At 37.1% G+C, this 22,226-nt stretch overlaps 1 protein-coding gene across 1 annotated transcript; it reads left to right on the top strand.

The window, feature by feature from the left end:
• Window positions 1-7,067: 7,067 nt before the first annotated feature.
• On the top strand, window positions 7,068-9,116 carry LOC142541925 (uncharacterized). The gene is made up of 6 exons (XM_075648373.1): window positions 7,068-7,206; window positions 7,317-7,829; window positions 8,020-8,085; window positions 8,146-8,643; window positions 8,768-8,896; window positions 9,013-9,116. Exons 1-6 carry the CDS (start codon window positions 7,068-7,070, stop codon window positions 9,114-9,116), a joined length of 1,449 nt encoding a protein of 482 aa, XP_075504488.1.
• The last annotated feature ends 13,110 nt before the right edge of the window (window positions 9,117-22,226 follow it).

The following is a 22,226-nucleotide window of genomic DNA, read 5'->3' as shown; positions in this document are numbered from 1 at the left end:
CAATCACATGCGAGGAAAGAAAGCTCAATCTACCCCGCTCATTCTCTTCTACCTCAGTCTAAAGGATCTATTGCTCTGATACCACCTGTTGTGGGGATCCGGACGCTAATCATCTTCTTAATCATCTTCGGGATTTAATTATCAATTAAGATAAACAGGGTCTAAAAATTTTTCTTTTTAAAATATAAGTGCGGAACGTAATGGAATTTAACTAATATACATCTCAGTATAAAAGTACAATAATGTACAACAATTATTCAAACTAGTCTAAGGTTCAACTATTAATATTTAGTATTAAACCAAGTCTACATCCAAGTCCGGAATCACCACTCTAATCTCGATCTCTCATCATCCTCTTGACCCTGATCCTGCCCCACCTGTTGTCATGCACACATACAAACAAGACAACAGTCGGATACTCCGGTGAGAATAAATCCCAGTATAAATAATGTATACATGCAGTTAACTGAATTAACATAAAAGCATGGATTATATCTTATCACATGTAGCATAATCAAACAATATGTATCCATACCAGTCTGTAAATAAAACATGAATCGTAATCTACGAAACATAAATCAATACGGATCTGTAAATCAAATTCTAGTCTCAATATCTAAAACTCGACTCATCTCTCATTCTAATCTAGGGATCCCGGTGAATAAGAACGTAACAAGTCTCCCATCTACTACTACTAGTCGCAGTGGCGGTACGTTCTTATTTCTGGACTTTGGTCTAATCTATATCGAATAGAATGCTATCTGTATCTGAAGCATAACGATATACCAAACGTCCAGTGCCTTGGCGTATCTACCAAGACTAAGCCTATTCTGACAATGTGCAATGGGTCAGTGACAAGTCTGTCAAAATCTAACCCCTCTGTCAGTGACTCTTACTTAATAGCTCTCTGCTTTCTACTTCTAATTCAATAGAATAAACATACTCATTAAAACACAAAGGTATAAAAACAATACCATACAAGTATGTGGTTTAGGGAAACTCGAGTTAAATCTAACTCAAGTCGATCTCCCAATTGACATCCATTTATACCTTTCTCTTCTCGGTCTGATGAAGACGAAGTCTTGTATTCCCATCTGTCCATATCCAAATCTTATAATGACGATCATATAAATACCATATCAGTATATAACTCAATTCAAGACCTGTTCTGATCAGTACTCAAATCAGTATATAATCTGATCCATATCTGAACAAGGTACAATCTAATTCATATCAATGATATCACGATACAATCGAAATCATTACTGAATCTGATCAATATCATTCTACTGATGTTTCGACGGCATAATAATACAGTCACGATAACCCCGTCTATCTCAACCTCACAGATATAATACCAGAATTCATAACCAGTATCAGTACAACTCAAAATCTGAATAATAACACAACTCTGATATAGAATCTCAACTAAATCAACTCTGAAATTCATAACAATTTCATAAACAGTCTATTCTTTAATCTGACTTCAGTTATACAATGTCTACTGTAGCAGAAACATCATATCTGATTCATATTCAATTCTGACAATATCATAAATTCAAATCATGTATAAACGTAACGAAACTTACGTCCAGTTGTAGCCTGCGTCGATAGGAACACAGTACTGAAGTCGGATTCAAAAACAGACGGACGGATTTCTCACAAAAGGCGTAAGGATTTTTCTCTCAAAAGCTTATACCTTTTTCTGAATTTTGTGAAGGAAAGGCGTGCAATTCTTATATATATATAGTGCATGCAACACCAAGAAACGCGGCTTATTTTTCATGTTGCACGTCACACCGCGGGTGCGCTCAGTCCTGTAACGCGGGTGCGCTGACCTCACTGGTACAACACCACGGGTGCGGTCTGTCTAGCACCGCGGGTGCGCTGTCACTTCCGTAAATAATCTCCAACTCTCTGTCCATCAACCGCGGGTGCGGTCTTGTTCGTAGCGCGGGTGCGCTCATGCTACTGTAATTCTTCCACAATTCGTGAGCTCAACCGCGGGTGCGGTCCTTTCCTTACCGCGGGTGCGGTCTATATTTCATGCACCACTTCATAATCTCATTTAGTGCTTCTCATTACATGTCATGCATACTCATATCTTCCGAATATCACATCAATGAAGACTAATAAATCTCGAGCCTTACAAACATATTTCTTTATTTCCCCTTTCTTCGTTCCTCGTTCGAGCACGAAAAGCAATTTAAAAACCCTAATGCATGATCTTTTAAAATATCATGAAATAAGTCATATTCACGCAATATTTATGAATAAAATAAATAAACACATAATTTAAATAAAACCCTAGATTGCATGCATTCAGGTTACGTAAATTTAAATTTCCTGGACCTCAAAACTACCTTTCTTCTCGACAAAACCGACAGGAAAACCCCCCTTAGGGTGCAAGGAAGTCGAGTGAGTGTTGCTAGAAGGAAGAACAAGGAAGAGCAAGGAGGAATAAAAGAGAAAAAAATCGAAAAAATCCCTTGGCAAGAGCTAGGCGTGCGGCTGCTAAAACGTGAATTGTGTGCTAGGTGTTTTCGATGTGTGTGTGCGTGCGTGAAGGTTTCGGATTTTTTTAAAAAATTAAAAAGACTTTTATAAACACGTAATTAATGGGCTAAATTAAGCCTTGTTTTTTAAATAATTAATTAGGCCCATAAAACTAATAAAATTATTGGACCTCAAATTAAAAGATTTAAAAACACCTATTTCTAAAATCTTATATAAATTACATAAATCCCTTGCTCCAACTAATTAAATTTAAATTTGACTCCAAAATAATAAAATTATAAAATATTTTAAAATAAATAGTTTCATAACAAAAAATAATAATTTAACTTTTAAATCTTTAATACCTTAATCTTTTCCGGTCCTCTGTTCCCTGCCAACCACCAATATTCGTTTGAAAATCTTTAATTATGAAATCAAAAAAAACTATCCAATTAATCATCTAATCATTCAAAATATATCAGTCATGTATTCAAATGGTTTAATTAAAATAATTTAGCAATTTAATAATTTTCATACATGCGGTTTACGTAAATGGACTTCTGGACGTTACATATGTACTTTCCAGAATGTAGCTCATTCTGCAGGTCTAGTGAGTATATTCCTTTCAAAACTGGGAAATGAAAATTGGAATGCGGTAAAATGAATATTCAGATATCTAAGAGGCACCTCTTAAAATAGATTGAGTTTTGGAATATCCAAGCTTGAGATTGTAGGTTACACATATGCAAATGTGACATGAGGCATTGACTCCTGAGAATACATATCAGGATACCTGATCACATTTGCAGGGGGGAGCTGTGTCTTGACAATGAAAGTTGAAAAAATGTGTTGCATTTTCAACCACCGAAGCGAATTTCACTGCAGCAAAGGAGGCATGCAAGGAGTTGTTATAGATGAAAAGTTTTGAGAGGAATTATGTTTTGTGAAAGATCAATATAAGTTGTTATGTGACAGTTATAGTGCAATTCATCTTGAAAATAATCCTTCAATCTATTCAAGATCAAAGCATATTGATGTCTTGCTATAATTGAATAGAAGATGTATTGTAGAAGAAGTTTTTAAACATTGGGAAGATTCACACAGATGAAAACATATCTTATATGATGACCAAGATATTGCTGAAATGGAAGTTTAAATATTTATAGCTGTTACAGGTCTGATCGAATTCACAAAATTTGCTAGAGAAGGAGAATTGCTAATATTCAAGCCACCATTATGGAGTTCAATAACACACTTTGACAAATAATTAACAAATAGTTTAAGTTAATAAAAAATAATTGGTTTGATTATGTAAGCAATGATTTTTTATTTTTTTTTGTTCCTTAAACTTCACTTATAAATAGACATCCACTTTTCATTTCAAAATCACAACATAACATAAGATCCTCTCATCTACAATCAGGGGCGTAGGACAACATGGACAAAGCTGGGCTTATGCCCAGCAGATATTTTTTATATTTTAAGCCTATGTATACATGTTTAAAGCACACTTCACAAAAAACAAAAAAAAATGCATTGAATTTTAAAGTCCAATTAATTTTTAAAGCCAAATTTAAATGTGTAATTAAATGTGTAGATTTAAAGCCCAATTCAAAGGGTTATTAGGTGTAGATTGTAAACCATTAATGGAAAGAAAAAAAAACAGTCGCTCAGACGAGAAAGCTTGGGAAAAAATTGAAGAAACAAAATTTCTTCTAGGTTTGTATTTCAAATTTATTTTTATCAATAATAAAGATTATGATTTGTAAATATTATGTTAATATGATGATTGATGCTTCAACTTTTGTTGTTCTCTATCAAATGGGAACCCTATTGTTGTGTAGTTTTATGTAGATTGGTGTGAAATATGTAGAAAACTAGCCCCAGAAAGATACAAAGTGGAACAAGAGTACAAGTTGTGAAGTGAACATTGAGGATTTTAACTTTCTACGGTTGAAAGTGAACATTGAGGATTTTAAGATTTCTAATATTTAGGGTTGTAAATGTGTAAATGTTGAAATTAGTATCTATTTTATATTTGTTCAAAGAAGAAAAATTTGTGAAGTTTTTATCTTTATATTAAAAATCCACATGATTTAAGTTGTTTTTATATTTGAATAATGCTGAAATTTTAAGATTAAACTTTTATGATTAAAAAATACAGAATTTGCAATTTAAATCGAATTATAACTTATAAATTTCATTTTGATTACAATTTACAGGTGAAATATTGCGATGAAGAATCATAAAATCTTTAATTTCTTCAAAAAGAAAAATGACGAATCAGCTACAACAAGTTATTTAAATGGGTCAAATAACGCATCTCCTTTTATTTCAAAACCAGCGTCAACAAAAAAACCAAGACTTGAAAATGAGACTTTTAATGAACCACTTCCGAGTATCACTTTGCAATATGTTCCTGATCCTGGAATTCACATCCCAATACTGCAGTAACCCATTGAACTACAAGATGAGGTAAGAAGAGATTATATTGATAAAGGGCCAATTCAGCCTATATATGATTATCTTTTTGCTGAATGTGAAGGTCAAAAGCGTAGATTCCAATCTTCTTGGTTTCAGAAATATCCATGGCTTGAATTTTCTATTGAGAAGCAAACTGCATCCCTTGTTATGTCTTTAACACTAATTCAGCACAATTTGACACATTCATTGTCAAGGGATTTAAAAATTGGAAAAGAGTTAATTGTAAAAATTGTCTATTCAAGATACATGAAGGTTATGGGAATTCAAGACATAGCTTTTGTAATGCCCCGAGAATTTTGTTATTGTAATCTGAAATGATTTATTGATAATTGATGTGATTATAGACGGAAAGGATCAGACCGGAAAAGACGAGAGAAGACTTGAATTATGTGCGAGAACTGAACCCCTCGTGCATATGCGCGACCGAGGCAGGGCGCATATGCGCGAGGTAAGCAGAGAACCTCGCGCATATGCGCGACCAGGACCCGCGCATATCCGTGAGTATGGCAGATAACCTCGCGCATATGCGCCGGAGGATGACGCGCATATGCGCGAGCTGCCGAGAAGACAAGCGCCGACACAGAATGTCTCGCGCATATGCGCCGAAGAGGGTCGCGCATATGCGCGAGACGTGCAACTCCAAGAATGAACCACTTGGCATGGACATGCAAATTATATATACAAATCTTCATTCCTTCCTTCAGATATGAACGGATAGAATAACCGAGGAAGTGCTGGAAATCCTTGCGCCTTTTATTTTAGGAATTTGAAGTTTGCGAAAAATCCATCCGTCAGAATTTAGATCCGAACATATTTTCGTGATTCTCTCGTTACAGGCTTCGATAAGACGTAAGTTTTCTTATGTTTTGATATGATTTGGAAAATATGATATTGAAGGAATCAGATATGATTAATATATAGTGTTCTTGATATATTAGACATCGTATAATCGAAAAAGGATTGAAGAACAGATATCGTATGAAATTGTTATGATTTATCAGATTCGATTTGATTGATATTTTACAGATGTGGTATCAGATTGTGTTTGTCGATTGATTATGAGTTATTGGGATTGGTATATACTGAGTTTGTATTACCGGTATTTCAATATTGCGATGTTATGCCGTCAAAACATAATTAGATTGAATTATAAATTATATCGGGTATTGTTTGGGGTATATGTTGATATGGTATTCCTTGAATATGTTATTCCAGATTGGTATTGAAGATTTCAAAGACAGAACAGAGCCAGAACCCAACGAACGAAAGGTATAAATCAATGTTAACCGGGAGATACGACTCGAGTTAGATTCGACTTGATTTTCCCTAAACCACATACTTGTTTGTTATTATTTTAATACATTGTATTACTTGAATGTATGTGCTTATTCTATTGACTTATAGAATAGCAAAGAATAGAATATAGATTACGAGAACGAGTCATTGGCAGAGGTGCCAAGTCTTGGGCAGAGGTGCCTAGACAATGGATGTTTGGTTATATCGATGTTGTTTAGGAGTAGATCGACTTCTATTGCAGAGATTCGACATGATATGCCAACGTCCGGGAACCGGGATCCCTAGACTAGACTAGATCAGTGTCGAGTCAGAGATATGAGTTGATTTACAGTTTTATCTCGTTTCATATTTTCAGATTGATACATGTTGTTGATAACTGTTATATGCTTTTATATATGTTTTTATATGATTGCATGTACACCTGGTTTATACTGGGACAATTATTCTCACCGGAGTTATCCGGCTGTTGTTCTGTTTATATGTGTGCATGACAACAGGTGGGACAGGAGCAGGGTCAAGATGAGGATGAGAGACTATATTTTAGTGTGGAGATCCGGACCCAGAAGTAGAGTTATTTTCATTACTTGATATGTAGTGAAAGAACAGTAGTTTGTCATGACGTACTGTTGTACAAGACATGTAGTTTAACTTTTGATATGTATATCAGATTTATTATGTTATGTTCCGCACCTGTATTTAAAAAAAAATTAGATCCAGTTTATTTAATTGATCCAATTATTACTAAAAATAATTAAGAAATGAATTAGCGTCCGGGTCCCCACAGCTTTGCTATGAGAAAATGGGGAGACTTGAAAAATCTTGATCAACATATTGATAGAAGATTAGAAAAACAATCTTCTGAGCAAATTGAGCGAAATCGTTTGCTCTTAAAGGTGTCCATAGAAAATGTGAAGTTTCTTGCAATGCAAGGTTGTGCTTTTAAGGGTCATGATGAATCAGTTGACTCTAAAAACCGTGGAAATTATATAGAATTGATCAATTTGTTTGGAAAATGAATCAATAAATTGGTAGTATTCTAGAAAAAGCAGCTAAAAATGCAAAGTACATATCAGTGGAAATTCAAAGAGAGATTTTGAAAATTATTGCTGGTATTGTGAAAGACAAAATTCGTGAAGAAATTGGAGAAAGCAAGTTTTGTATCCTAGTTGATGAAGCAATTGATGAGTCAAATAAAGAACAAATGGCTACCATTTTAAGATATGTTGATCGGGATGGGTTCATTAGAGAACGATTTTTTGAAGTTGTCCACGTTGAAAATACAAGTGCATTAACTTTGAAAAAAGAGATATGTAATGTATTCAACCAGTACAATTTGTTGATTGAAAATCTAAGAGGGCAAGGCTATGATGGCACAAGTAACATGCGTGGGGAATGGAATGGACTCCTAGCATTATTTCTTAAAGATTCTCCACATGCTTATTATATTCATAGTTTTGCCCATAGACTACAACTTGCTTTAGTTGCAGTTTCTAAAGAGGTGCATGATGTGTGTCGTTTCTTTTCAACATTAACTTCATCTATTAATTTTGTTGGTTCATCTGCTTAACGTCATTTTCAATTGAAATCTATCCGAAAAGATGAAATTAATGATTTGATAGAAATGAGAGAAATTGACACCGGTACTGGAGCTAATCAAGATTGTTCTTTGATACGAGCTCGAGCTACTCGTTGGAGTTCACATTTCAACTGTGTTAGGAGATTCATTGGTTTGTTTCGGTTCAGTGAGTATACTTCTTCAAGATCTTGTTGACAAAGGTCTCAATAGTAACATTAGAGGAGATGCTAAAGGTTTGTACTTGGATATAAAATAATTTGACTTTGTCTTTGTGTTGTTTTTTATGCATGAAGTTTTGGGAATATCAGAAAAGTTGTGTCAGACATTACAGAAGAATGACATAGATATTTTGAATGCTATGAATTTGGTTTCTACGACTAGAATAAATCTTCAGCAGATCCGAGATGGTAGATGGGAAGAATTTCTTTGGATTGTGATTAAGTTTTGTGAAAGTAATGATATTGAGGTACCGGACTATGATGATTGCTACGCGCGAGGTACAAAGTATTCTTGTCAGCTGAAAAATAATATAACAGTCCATGATAACTATCATTTTGAAATATTCAACGTAGTAATAGATTTTCTGTTGATTGAATTGAACGAGAGATTTCTAGAGAGCACAATGGAACTTCTTACTCTTACTAATGCTTTGAGTCCCGTTGATGGATTCAGATCATTTTCTCTATGTGACATTTGTTCTCTTGTTGATAAGTTTTACTACCATGATTTCAGTCAAGAAGAAAGAGAAGATTTGATGAGAGAATTATATCATTATAAGTTTGATGTACCGCGTTATGTGCAATTTCTGAATCTTGATTCTTTTCATCATTTGTGCCAAACATTGGCCAGAACAACTGAAGTCGGTTATCTATCCTTTGATTGATAGGTTGGTATGATTGGTTTTGACTCTTCCAGTTTCTACAGCAACCACAGAACGAGCTTTTTCAGGGATGAAACTCATTAAGACGTCACTTCGTAATAAAATGGGAAATGACTTTTTGGCCAATACCATGGTTGTTCATATAGAGAGGGATATTGCTCTGGGTATTGATATAGAATTTATCATAAACAAGTTTGATGTATTGAAAAATTGCAAAATTTGTCTTAAATAAAAATTTGGTATGTTCCTTTAACTTCTTTTTTATTTCTATTAAATGAAGTTCAAATTAATATTAAAAAATATTTGCCCATCAGAAAAATTAATTCTGGCTACGCCACTGTCTACAATCACACGTGTAAAAGTGAAATAGTGTATTTGGTGTGAGAGTTCTTAAGGAGTGTTTTATCATTGGAAGAAATATGATTAGTAATGAGAAATTGAGTGTCAAAATTCAGATTGTTATGAGTGAAATACTTCGTATTTTCAATTCACTTAAACAAAGTGATCTCTTTGAGATGTCTAGATTGGACGTAGCTCAAATGTGGAATGAACCATTATAAATTACCATCTTATTTAATTGCTAACATTGCTTCTGTTTTTTTGATGCGGTGTTACCTCGTTTAATTTCCTGATATTCCAACAATAACCGTGTATATTTCTCGATTCTTAAAACAATGGGTAGGTTTATTTTTGTAATGCCCGAGATTTGAGGTGTTGTTAATCTAAAATGATTCGTTAATTAATTGATAAGAGTATAGACGAAACGGATCAGATTAGGATATCCGAAAAGGAGATTGAATTATGAATTAAAAATGATATGACATGGAAGAGGACATGGGATAGCATGAACAAAGGTTGAAAACCAGTAGGCATCACGCACATGCGCGGAGAAAGGCGCGCATATGCGCGAAAGATCCTTCGCGAGGACAGAACACCTCGCGCATATGCGCGAGAAGGGGCGCGCATATGCGCGAGGCAAGTATTTGGGGTGATTGCCGAGACAGTAAGTCTCGCGCATATTGCGCATATGCGCGAGCAGGTGTATTCAAGAATGTCCAAGTCCAGAGAGTTGGGCTCATATGCGCGTAAATGTGTCGCGCATATGCGCCAGCAGTTGGGAAGACACGCGCCGAGACTTAAGGTCTCGCGCATATGCGCCAGTTGATGTCGCGCATATGCGCGACACGTGTTGCTTGAAGGATGTGCCATTTGCCTTGCCGCATGTACGTGTATGTATATATATATATATATGAATTGCAATTATCCTCGGGAATTCAGAGAAAGAGTCGAAGGATTGGGAAAGAAAATCCTTACGCCTTTTTACAATTTTGTTTTGTGATTGTGAAAGATTCGCCCATCCGATTTTGAATTCGACTTCGGTACTATGTTCCTATCGACGGAGGCTACAACTGGACGTAAGTTTTGCTACGTTTTGATATGTTTTGAAATTATGGTATTGTCAGAATATGATATGATTCATATATGATGTTCTTGTCATGTTAGACATCGTATAATCGAAACCGGACTGGAGAACAAATACCATATGGAATTGTTATGATTTTCAGAGTAGTTTTGGAGTCGATTTGATATCAGAATTGAATTGTTATCGATTATGAGGCATTGGGAGTGATATCTGATTGATATGGTAGTACTGGGTATATTGAAATTATGACGTTATGTTGTTGAAACAGAATTTGATTGAATTCTGATTATATCCAGTATTGATTGAGTGGTGTATTGATACCGTACCCTCGATATCGTTATTGTCAGATTGAGTATTTACAGGCTTGGGGTTCGAGACCTCTACAGAGTCAAAGTATCAGAAAGAAAGGTATAAATTAATGTTGAGTTGGGATTGCACAACTCGAGTGAGGTTTGACTCGAGTTTCCCTAAATCACATACTTAGTTTATTGCATTGATATTTGTAATTGGTGAGATTGATGTTTGTAGTCTATTGATTTATAGTCACTGCATGTATTGACTACTGATTCGTTTAGTCATTGGCTGATTCGCCTAGTTACCGGCTGATTCGTCTGGTTATCGGCTGATTAGCCTAGTTACTGGCTGATTCGTCTAGTCATTGGCTGATTCGCCTATTCTTTGACTGATTCGTCAATTCTGCGGTCGATTCGCCCAGACACTAGATATATGAATTATATCGATGCTGTTTAGGGATTGATTCATTCCTATCGACTGAGATTCGATATATTTATCATTATTCAGACACTGGGATCCCTAGATTAGAATTGAGTCGAGTCTGAGACGACGCGTTAGTTGAGTCGAGTCTGAGACGACGCGTCGGTTGAGTCGAGTCTGATACGACATGTTGATTTACAGTGTTTATATCATCCATGTTTGTTTAGTTGCTACATGTTAATGATATCTTATTTATGCGTTTATATATGTTTTTATATAATTGTATGTTTACATTGTTTATACTGGGATTTATTCTCACCGGAGTTATCCGGCTGTTGTCTTGTTTTGTATGTGTGCATGACAACAGGTGGGGCTGGATCAGGGTCAAGAAGAGGATGAGAGAAGACAGTTAGCGTGGAGATCCGGACTTAGGAGTATATCTATTATATCACCTGAGATGTAGTTAAGAAACAGTAGTTATTATGATTTATGGTTGTACAGGACTTGTACTTAGATCTGAATAGTGATCTTGTAAATGAGATAAGACTTATTTCATATGCTGCGTACTCTCGTATTTAAAAAAAAAAAATTAGACCCTGTTATTTTAATGATTTATTATTCCCAGAAAGTGATTAAGAATTGAATTAAGTTCGGGTCCCCACAACAGGTGGTATCAGAGCGATAGATCCTTTAGACTGAGATAAAAGCTAGTGAGCGGGGTAAATTGAGTTTTCTTTCCTTGCTTGTGATTGCTAGCATGTTTTACTGCTTTATATAATACATGTTACGTGACTTATCTGATTTGATTTTGTAATATGTATTATTGGGAACGAATCTGAACCGATTCTCGATCAACAGTAAGATGATCGGAGGAGGAAACTGAAGTGAAACAGGTTTATTGGATTGGGTTACTAATCCATTTGATTATCAGTATGCCTCCTCGACGAATACCAGAACAGGGTAGCACATCGAATCCTCCAATGGATGTGACAGCAACTCCGATGGAAACGTTATTGAAAAGATTTCAGTCATTCAAACCACCGACTCTGAAGGGTACTGAGACATCAGTGGAGTGTGAGAGTTGGTTAGATAACATTGAAATGCTGTTTGATTCACTGGATTACAGTGATGAGCGCCGAATTAAATTGATTGGGCACCAGCTGCTTGATGTTGCAAAGAATCTGGTGGATTACGTTGAAGAGGGCCTTGGAGCATCGAGGTACGACTATTACTTGGGATGTATTTAAAACTTGAGTTTTATCAAAGATTTTTCCCAGTGTCGTACAGGAAAGACAAGGGGGCGGAGTTTGCTAATTTGAGACAGGGTCAGCTGAACATTGAAGAATATGTGACCAAGTTCTCTACCTTGTTGAAGTTTGCTCCACATGTGGCTGGAAATGACGAAGCCGTTGCTGATCAATTCATCAATGGCTTGAATCCTGATATCTTTACATTGGTGAACACAGGGCGACCGAATAACTTTGCTGATGCCATGAATAGAGCAAAGGGCGCTGAAGCGGGCCTGATAAGGCAGAGAGGAGCTGCATTTGTTCCTCCAGTATCGAGACCACAGCAACCACCTCCCCGATTCGAGAGTGGCAAGTAGCAGTGGTGGAAAGAAATATTTTCTGAAGGCTAGAGGAAAGCAGTTTAAGAATTCTGGCGGCAGTTCTTCTAGCCCCAGTGGTTCCAAACAGAGTTATACCGGGGCTTACTGTGGAACTTGTGGAGGGAGACATTCCACTGAGCAATGCCAAGGAGTACTTGGTAGTTGCCACTTCTGCAAACAACTAGGGACATTTTTCCAGAGTGTGTCCACAGAGGGGTTCCCAAAGATCCCAGGGAGCCGAATCATCTGGAACAGCGGCACAGTGGAGTAGACCCTCAGCTGCTGTTCATTCATTTCATCCAGCACTATCTCAGTCACAGTAGAGGCCAGGAGGAAGCCAGACAGTTGGCCAGCCTCCTAGACAGCAGGCCTAGAGTATTTGCTTTGACCGAGGAGCAGGCTCAGGAAGCATCAGATGATGATGTTGCAGGTAACTGTTCTTGATGTAGTTATCCTGCTTTTGTATTGATAAATACGGATGTTTCCCATACGTTTATTTTTTAAACAATTTGCATTGAGTCATGCATTGCCCGTTGAGTCTTTATTCTACTGTAGTGTATCTCCTTACTAGTTGGGGAGAGTTTTAATATCAGTGAATTCTGTAAAACATTGTATGCTGCAGTATGTGTGGGGACCCGGACGCTAATTCATTCCTTAATCGTCTTTAGGAATAATTCAACCAATTATAATAAACAGGGTCTAAATTTTTTTTTTAAAATACAAAGCGGAAACGTAATGTAATTCAATTCAAATTACATATTAAACATAATTATACAAATTTTGTATTATCTACAAGAATTTAACTAGGTTCAACTATATATCAGTGCTGAATCCTAAGTTGCTTAGAAGCCCGGATCTCCACGCTATCTAATCCAGCCTCGTTCTCTTCTTGACCCTGATCCTATCCCACCTGTTGTCATTCACACATACAAACAAGACAACAGCCGGATAACTCCGGTGAGAAATACATTCTCAGTATAAATCATGTATACATGCAATCATAAAAACAATATAAATGCATATAACAGATATGTCTAACATGTATTCAAATCAGAATTTAAATCCATATCAAGAATAAATCCTATTCTAAACATGTACCATCATCAGGAACATAACTCATTATGTACCATATTCCGGAATCGATAGGGTATCGACCAACAGTAATAGAAAAGACTCCAGTTCTATCCACATCGATAGGGTATCGATCACCAGTAATAGAAGATGCTCTGATTCTATCCACATCGATATAGTATCGATCACCAGTAATAGAAGAAACTCCAATTCTATCCACATTGATATAATATCGATCATCAGTAATAGAAGAGTTACATTCTATCCACATCGATACAGCACCGATCACCAGTAATAGAAGAAGCCACATTTCTATCCACATTGATAGCCAATCATCCGGTGACAGACTTTGGCACTATCGCCTTTACACTATCTTGTGACATCGTGCAATGTGCCCGTGGCGATCCCACCACTATCAAGCACTTCTGTCCCAAGATACTCGTCTAATACCTGCTATCTATCAATCAAGAGAACAAGTATATCAATCAAATCAATACAATAATGTAAAGTATGTGATTTAGGGAAACTCGAGTCAAACCTCACTCGAGTTGTGCAATTCCAACTCAACATTAATTTATACATTTATCTTCTCGGTCCGACGAAGACGAAGTATTGAAGTCAACTCTGTCCATACCCAAATCTGATAATGACAATCGAATAGATACAATATCAGTATATAACTCAGTTCAAAACATGTTCTAATTAATACTCAAATCAAAACATAATCTGATCAATGCCCATCGACATATGATATCACAATACCATCTCAATCAATATCGAATCTGATCAATATCAATCAACTGATGTTTCGACGGCATAACAATACAGTCTCGATAACCCGTCAATTCCAACACCATAGATATAATACCAGAACTCATAATCAATATCGGTGCAATTCATAATTTCAATAACAACACCAATCTGATATCGATTCTCAATCAAATCGACTACAAAATTCATAACACTTACATAACTAGTCTGTTTCTTAATCTGACTTCGATTCTATGATGTCTAACTTGTTAAGAACATCATATATGACGTGTATTCAATTCCAACAACATCATAATTTGAGAACATGTCAAAACGTAACAAAACTTACGTCCAGTTGTAGCCTGCATTGATAGGAACTTAATACTGAAGTCGGATTCAAAATCAGACGGGCGGATCTCGTAAAAATCAAAATTCTACGATTTGGAACCCTTTTTCCCTTTCCTCGAGCTTCTCCCTCGATTCCTTCTGAAATTAACGTTTGTATGTATATATATATATACACGTCGCTCATACAAACCAAGTGGCAATCTTACGTTTTGCATGCCACGCGCATATGCGCGCCCAAAATTCGCGCATAAGCGCCGGAAGCACTGTCCGGCTCCTGGACTACTCGCGCATATCCGCGCACTGACATCGCGCATATGCGCGAGACCTACTGTCTCCGCATATATCCTGCACATCGCCTCGCGCATATGCGCGACTCATCTCCGCGCATATGCGCGAGACTCTCTGGAGTTACTCGCATAGGCTTCGCAACTACTGGCGCATGTGCGCGCCTCCTATCCGGCGCATATGCGTCAAAGCTTCTGTTCCAAAACGTTGGCTTCTGGACTGCTCGCGCATATGCGCGCACCCAAGTGGCGCATATGCGCGAGACCTTCTGGTCACGCACCACTCTTTCCGCACAACTCGCGCATATGCGCGCCTCCATCCGGCGCATATGCGCCAACTGCTCTGCCATGCTCGCGCATGTACGCGCATTCCAGCCGCGCATGTACGCGCATTCCAGCCGCGCATGTGTGCGAGTACACACCTTTGCACATATATTCACGTCTTTTCTCGTCTTTCCCGGTCCACTCCGTTCCGTCTATAATTACTTCAATTAATCAAGAAATCATCCCAGAATAATCTCAGATTACGGTAAATATACCCCAAATCATTTTCGATTACGGTAATCAAATTCTCGGGCCTTACATTTCTCCCCCTCTAAGATATGATTTCGTCCTCGAAATCACAGGCAATCAAATCAGATAAGGAAGGAATGTATAATAGAGGTTACTTCAGCTAATTCATTCTATCAAACTATTCTGATAAAATTACTTGCAAATACTGGCTATACAACACTCGTATATACCAATCAACAGCTCATACCAAATCAATATCATCAGCTGTTATCAAATGCAATCGCAGATATCACCGTAATATCATTCCCATTCAGAAAAAATTCCGCAGTACTCACTGTACAATACCTCGACTAGAGCTATCTCGATACTCATCTAATAGCTATTATTGTACAATAATTCATAAAGTGACAAGATCTCAGGTCACTAGTACTAAAATCCAGCACTACAGTTCCTGGATATCCTCCAGTATCTAGATAGTTCACTCCAACTATCCTTCAATCTATACACCATAGATGACAAATTATGCTATATATCCTGCCAAAAGTACCCAAAATCAACCAAAAATCATGGTATGATATAATCAATTCTGGCATTCCATACAATCTGACATACCTCTCAGTCATTTAGTCATATCTGTACATCATTCTGTACCATATATATATGCCGATTTGAACAATCGTTCAATCATAACCACATCCTGGTACGTTCTTGGCACGATTTCGGTAAGTCTATCACCAGATCCATAGAATTATACTCCTATTTCTGTTCAGGAATCAATAATCTGTATAACTAATCTCCATGTTTCTATCTTCTTGTCTTCATCTGTCATCGAATTAGACTTTTCAATACAAATTCTGACATAACTGATTTCGTTTGTTTACATCAAAACTGCCCGTTCGTATTATCACACATTTCTTGTTGCTAGAATAATAAGGAATCTACTACCGTGTGCCTCTGACAATACCTGTCATTTCAAATTCGAAATATCTAGCACAAACAATTCAGCTAATTATATAAAATAAAGCATTACCTACCTGGTATTCTGATTGACACATTGTTCTGACTATCGAATTCAATTTCTGAACGATATGATTAAACTTCGGAACTGCTGTAATTTTCAACATCAGCTCTGAGCCAGCTTGACTGTATATAATCTCAATGGTTCATATAATCAATCATTATACTATCTTCATATATCACAGACTCTGAATGTAATCTATTACAATTTGGATTCATAGCCGAACAATTCTGTATACAACAATCTCAGTTCCCAGAATATTCAATACAAATTTCAACTATTCGATTCAATCAACCATACGCTGCGAATATATCAAAATATCATAGATAAAACGAGCATAAGGTCATCAGAACACTTCGGAACACAGGATTTATCAACCCATATACAGAACTGAAGTATTTCTCAGAGAAACACATAATCAGATGTAACTCTAACTCTCAGGCAGTAAATCTTCTAACTGACATTTCAGTTCTTTCAATTCAATCAATATCATTCTGTACAGAAGTCTAAAATGAAATCCATACCTGATATCAAATCAAGGCTGAAGTCGCTCTCCCTGATATAAGACAAACCCGAATTTCATCTGGAACGACTATATCAACTTTCCTGCTACTGACAAATCATTTCCAGATAGTCTCATCTTCAGTAATCAACTGAATACATAAGGAATAACTCCTTTTTTTTCGATAATCATCGAATCATATATATAATACAGATATCAAGGAATTCAAAATCGAGAATCCTTACAGTATATCATTCGTTCATCGGCCATCTCAGGTCCGAATCTTACCATCTCCTGGCAAGAATCTATAATAGTTCTGTACTTGTTAGCATATTAATATCAATAATGTAATCAGAATCAGATAACACAAGTACAATACAATCTAATTCAATCTCATTCTCTTTTTACTACAGTACACAATATATCACAGAATTCACTGATATCAATTCCTTTCCCCAAAGGTACAAGGATCAATACTACAGTAATACAGACCCAGCAGGTACAACATATATCAATACAACTCAGTCAAAGATAATCGTAGGGAATGCATTAGTATATATCAATACATATGCAACATAATCGTAAAAGATTATTACCTGCCACTATATCATCACGTGTGTCCTGGGTCTGTTCCTCGATCACTACCACCAGATGATTCTGCTCCCTGAAATCTTCGGGAACCTTTCTGTTGACAGACTATAGCAAAGTGTCCTTGCTGTTTACAGATATTGAACCTACCAGTCACTCCCTGGCACTGCTCCATGGGATGTCTCCCTCCGCAAGTCCTGCAATAAACTCTAGTATAACTCGGGCTAGAACCACTGGAGCTAGATGAACCACTTGGTCCGCTTCCTAACTTCTTAAACTGTTTCTTTCGAGCTTTCAATTGTTCCTGCTTTCCACCACTGCTTCTGCCAATCTCGAGTCTGGACGGCAGTTGTTGTGGTATCGATGTGGGAAGAACATATGAAACTTCTTTTTGTCTCATCAGAACGGTTTCAGCTCTTCTGGATCGATTCAAAGTATCAGCAAAATTACTCGGTGGTTTCACATTCACCAATGTGCGTATCTCCGGATTCAATCCCTGGATAAACTGATTAGATACAGCTCTATCATTTCTAGCCACTTGAGGAGCAAAATGTAGTGAGGTGAAAAACTGGGCCAAATACTCATCGACATTCAACTGACCCTGTCTTAAATTTGTAAACTCTGCACCTTTATCCTCTCTGTATGATAGAGGTACAAATCTTTGATAAAATTCGACTTTGAAAATTTTCCACGTAATCATGGAACCACGCTGTGCTATGGCTTCCCTAGTTACCAGCCACCAACTCCTAGCGGCTTCCCGTAGTTGATTCCCAATCTGTTTAACTCTACAATCATCTGTGAACCCCAGAAATTCAAAGAACATTTCTATATCCTCCAGTCAATTCTCACAATCGCCTGGCGCCTCAATACCCCTCAGAATCGGCGGTTGAAATGACTGAAATCTCATCAACTGTGTTTCCATCAGAGTTTCTGATACATCCATCAGATCAGTCGAAGTACTACCTCGTTCTCGCACTCTTCTAGGAGGAATATCTGATAATCATAGATGTTAGTGGTAACAGGAGACAAATCCGTCTCAATCCCAATCCTGATCAGCTTATCTCTGATCAAGAATTGGTTCCGATCCAGTTTCAACTAATACATATTACTAAATCAACTCAGATATTCAGGTAACATGTAGCTTAATAGCCAGTAAAAACATACTGAAATCTTAGCATATACAATGTAATTTCAACATTATATTCCATCATATGCTATATAAATCCAGGCAGTAAAACATAATATCATGCTAGCATACACAATGTAAATCAACATTATAAGTAAATCACATGCTAGCAATCACATGCAGAAAAGATAACTCAATCTACCCCGCTCACTCTCTTCTATCTTAATTTCAAGAACTACAGTTCTAGAACCTACTGTTCTGGAACCTAATGCTCTGATACCACCTGTTGTGGGGACCCGGACGCTAATTCATTCCTTAATCGTGTTTAGGATTAATTCAACCAATTATAATAAACAGGGTCTAAATTTTTTTTTTATAATACAAAGCGGAAACGTAATGTAATTCAATTCAAATTACATATTAAACATATTATACAAATCTTGTATTATCTACAAGAATTCAACTAGGTTCAACTATATATCAGTGGTGAATCCTAAGTTACTTCGAATCCTGAATCTCCACGCTATCTAGTCCAGCCTCGTTCTCTTCTTGTACCCTGATCCTATCCCACCTGTTGTCATGCACACATACAAACAAGACAACAGCCGGATAACTCCGTTGAGAATTACATTCTCAGTATAAATCATGTATACATGCAATCATAAAAACAATATAAAATCATATAACAGATATGTCCTAACATGTATTCAAATCAGAATATAAATCCATATCAAGAATAAATCCTATTCTAAACATGTACCATCATCAGGAACATAACTCATCATGTACCATATTCCGGAACATAATCAACATAACTCAATATACACTATCAATTAGACTCATGACGTCACATTTAAGACTAGACTCAATCCTAGTCTAGGGATCCCGATTTCCAGGAGTTATCATTCCCATATCGACCAACAGTAATAGAAAAGACTCCAGTTCTATCCACATCGATAGGGTATCGATCACCAGTAATAGAAAAGCTCTGATTCTATCCACATCGATATAGTATCGATCACCAGTAATAGAAGAAACTCCAATTCTATCCACATCGATATAATATCGATCATCAGTAATAGAAGAGTTACATTCTATCTACATCGATACAGTACCGATCACCAGTAATAGAAGAAGCCACATTTCTATCCACATCGATAGCCAATCATCCGGTGACAGACTTTGGCACTATCGCCAATACACTATCTTGTGACATCGTGCAATGTGCCCGTGGTGATCCCACCACTATCAGGCACTTCTGTCCCAAGATACTTGTCTAATACCTGCTATCTATCAATCATGAGAACAAGTATATCAATCAAATCAATACAATAAGATAAAGTATGTGATTTAGGGAAACTCGAGTCAAACCTCACTCGAGTTGTGCAATCCCAACTCAACATTAATTTATATCTTTATCTTCTCGGTCCGACGAAGACGAAGTATTGAAGTCAACTCTGTCCATACCCAAATCTGATAATGACAATCAAATAGATACAATATCAGTATATAACTCAGTTCAAAACCTGTTCTGATTAATACTCAAATCAAAACATAATCTGATCAATGCCCATCGACATATGATATCACAATACCATCTCAATCAATACCGAATCTGATCAATATCAATCAACTGATGTTTCGACGGCATAACAATACAGTCTCGATAACCCCGTCAATTCCAACACCACAGATATAATACCAGAACTCATAATCAATATCGGTGCAATTCATAATTTCAATAACAACACCAATCTGATATCGATTCTCAATCAAATCGACTACATAATTCATAACACTTACATAACCAGTCTGTTTCTTAATCTGACTTCGATTCTATGATGTCTAACTTGTCAAGAATATCATATATGACGTGTATTCAATTCCAACAACATCATAATTTCAGAACATGTCAAAACGTAACAAAACTTACGTCCAGTTGTAGCCTGCATTGATAGGAACTTAATACTGAAGTCGGATTCAAAATCAGACGGGCGGATCTCGTAAAAATCAAAATTCTACGATTTGGAACCCTTTTTCCCTTTCCTCGAGCTTCTCCCTCGATTCCTTCTGAAATTAACGTTTGTATGTATATATATATACACGTCGCTCATACAAACCAAGTGGCAATCTTACATTTTGCATGCCATGCGCATATGCGCGCCCAAAATTCGCGCATATGCGCCGGAAGCACTGTCCGGCTCCTGGACTACTCGTGCATATGCGCGCACTGACATCGCGCATATGCGCGAGACCTACTGTCTCCGCATATATCCTGCACATCTCCTCGCGCATATGCGCGACTCATCTCCGCGCATATGCGCGAGACTCTCTGGAGTACTCGCATAGGCTTCGCAACTACTGCGCGATGTCAGTGCGCATATGCGCCAAAGCTTCTATTCCAAAAAGTTGGCTTCTGGACTGCTCGCGCATATGCGCGCACCCAAGTCGCGCATATATGCGAGACCTTCTGGTCACGCATCACTCTTTCCGCACAACTCGCGCCTACGCGCATATGCGCCAACTACTCTGCCATGCTCGCGCATTCCAGCCGCGCATGTGCGCGAGTACACACCTTTGCACATATATTCACGTCTTTTCTCGTCTTTCCCAGTCCACTCCGTTCCGTCTATAATTACTTCAATTAATCAAGAAATCATCCCAGAATAATCTCAGATTACGGTAAATATACCCCAAATCATTTCCGATTACGGTAATCAATTTCTCGGGCCTTACAGTATGACAGGCATGAAATGGATTTAGATTGTATTGTACTTGGATTGTCTGACTTTTATTATCGGTATCTATATGCTGACCAAGTACAGAGCTACCCTAGATTAGTTCTAGAAGATGGTGAGAATCGGACCTGAGATGGCCAAGGAATGAATATTGTACGATAAGGATTCTAGATTGAGAATTCATTTGATAATCCGTACTATCTATGACTCGAGTATTACAGAAAGGAACAGAGGGACTCATTATGTATTCAGTTGATTTACTTAAGTTGAGTCTATCATTGGCTGATTTACCAATGATATGAAAGTTATTGATGTTTTCCAGAGAAATTGATTTTAGCCGTGATTTGATATCAGAAACTGTTGAAATGGTGAATCCTGATTGAGACAGATTGCATTCAGGATGTGTTATATCTGAAGATGATGTATCTGTTGATTTTAGCATAATTAAACCGTAATTAGTTGGCCGAGGTGGATATTAATGTCAGATATTTGCGGTTTTATGAGTTTAGCAGATCAGTACCGATGAGTGATATGTTGAATCTGGCTGAATATTGCTGAATTTGTAGCCAAATGTCGGAATTGCCAACAGGTGAAGGCTAAGAGAAAGAAACCCGGAGGACTATTACAGAGTTTGTCTATTTCTGAAGGGAAATGGGATCACATTCCCATGGATTTTATAATGAAGTTACCGAGATCCTCCCGAGGTTGTGATGCGATTTGGGTTGTGATTGACAGATTGACCAAATCCGCATGCTTTATTCTGTACAAGATGACGTACAGACATGACTAGATGACTGAGATTTATGTCAG

This window comes from Primulina tabacum, chromosome 4 (genome assembly GCF_025594145.1).
Source record: "Primulina tabacum isolate GXHZ01 chromosome 4, ASM2559414v2, whole genome shotgun sequence".
NCBI lineage: Eukaryota > Viridiplantae > Streptophyta > Magnoliopsida > Lamiales > Gesneriaceae > Primulina > Primulina tabacum.
The sequence above is the reverse complement of the archived record's forward strand: the minus strand, read 5'-3'. Positions and strand labels throughout refer to the sequence as shown.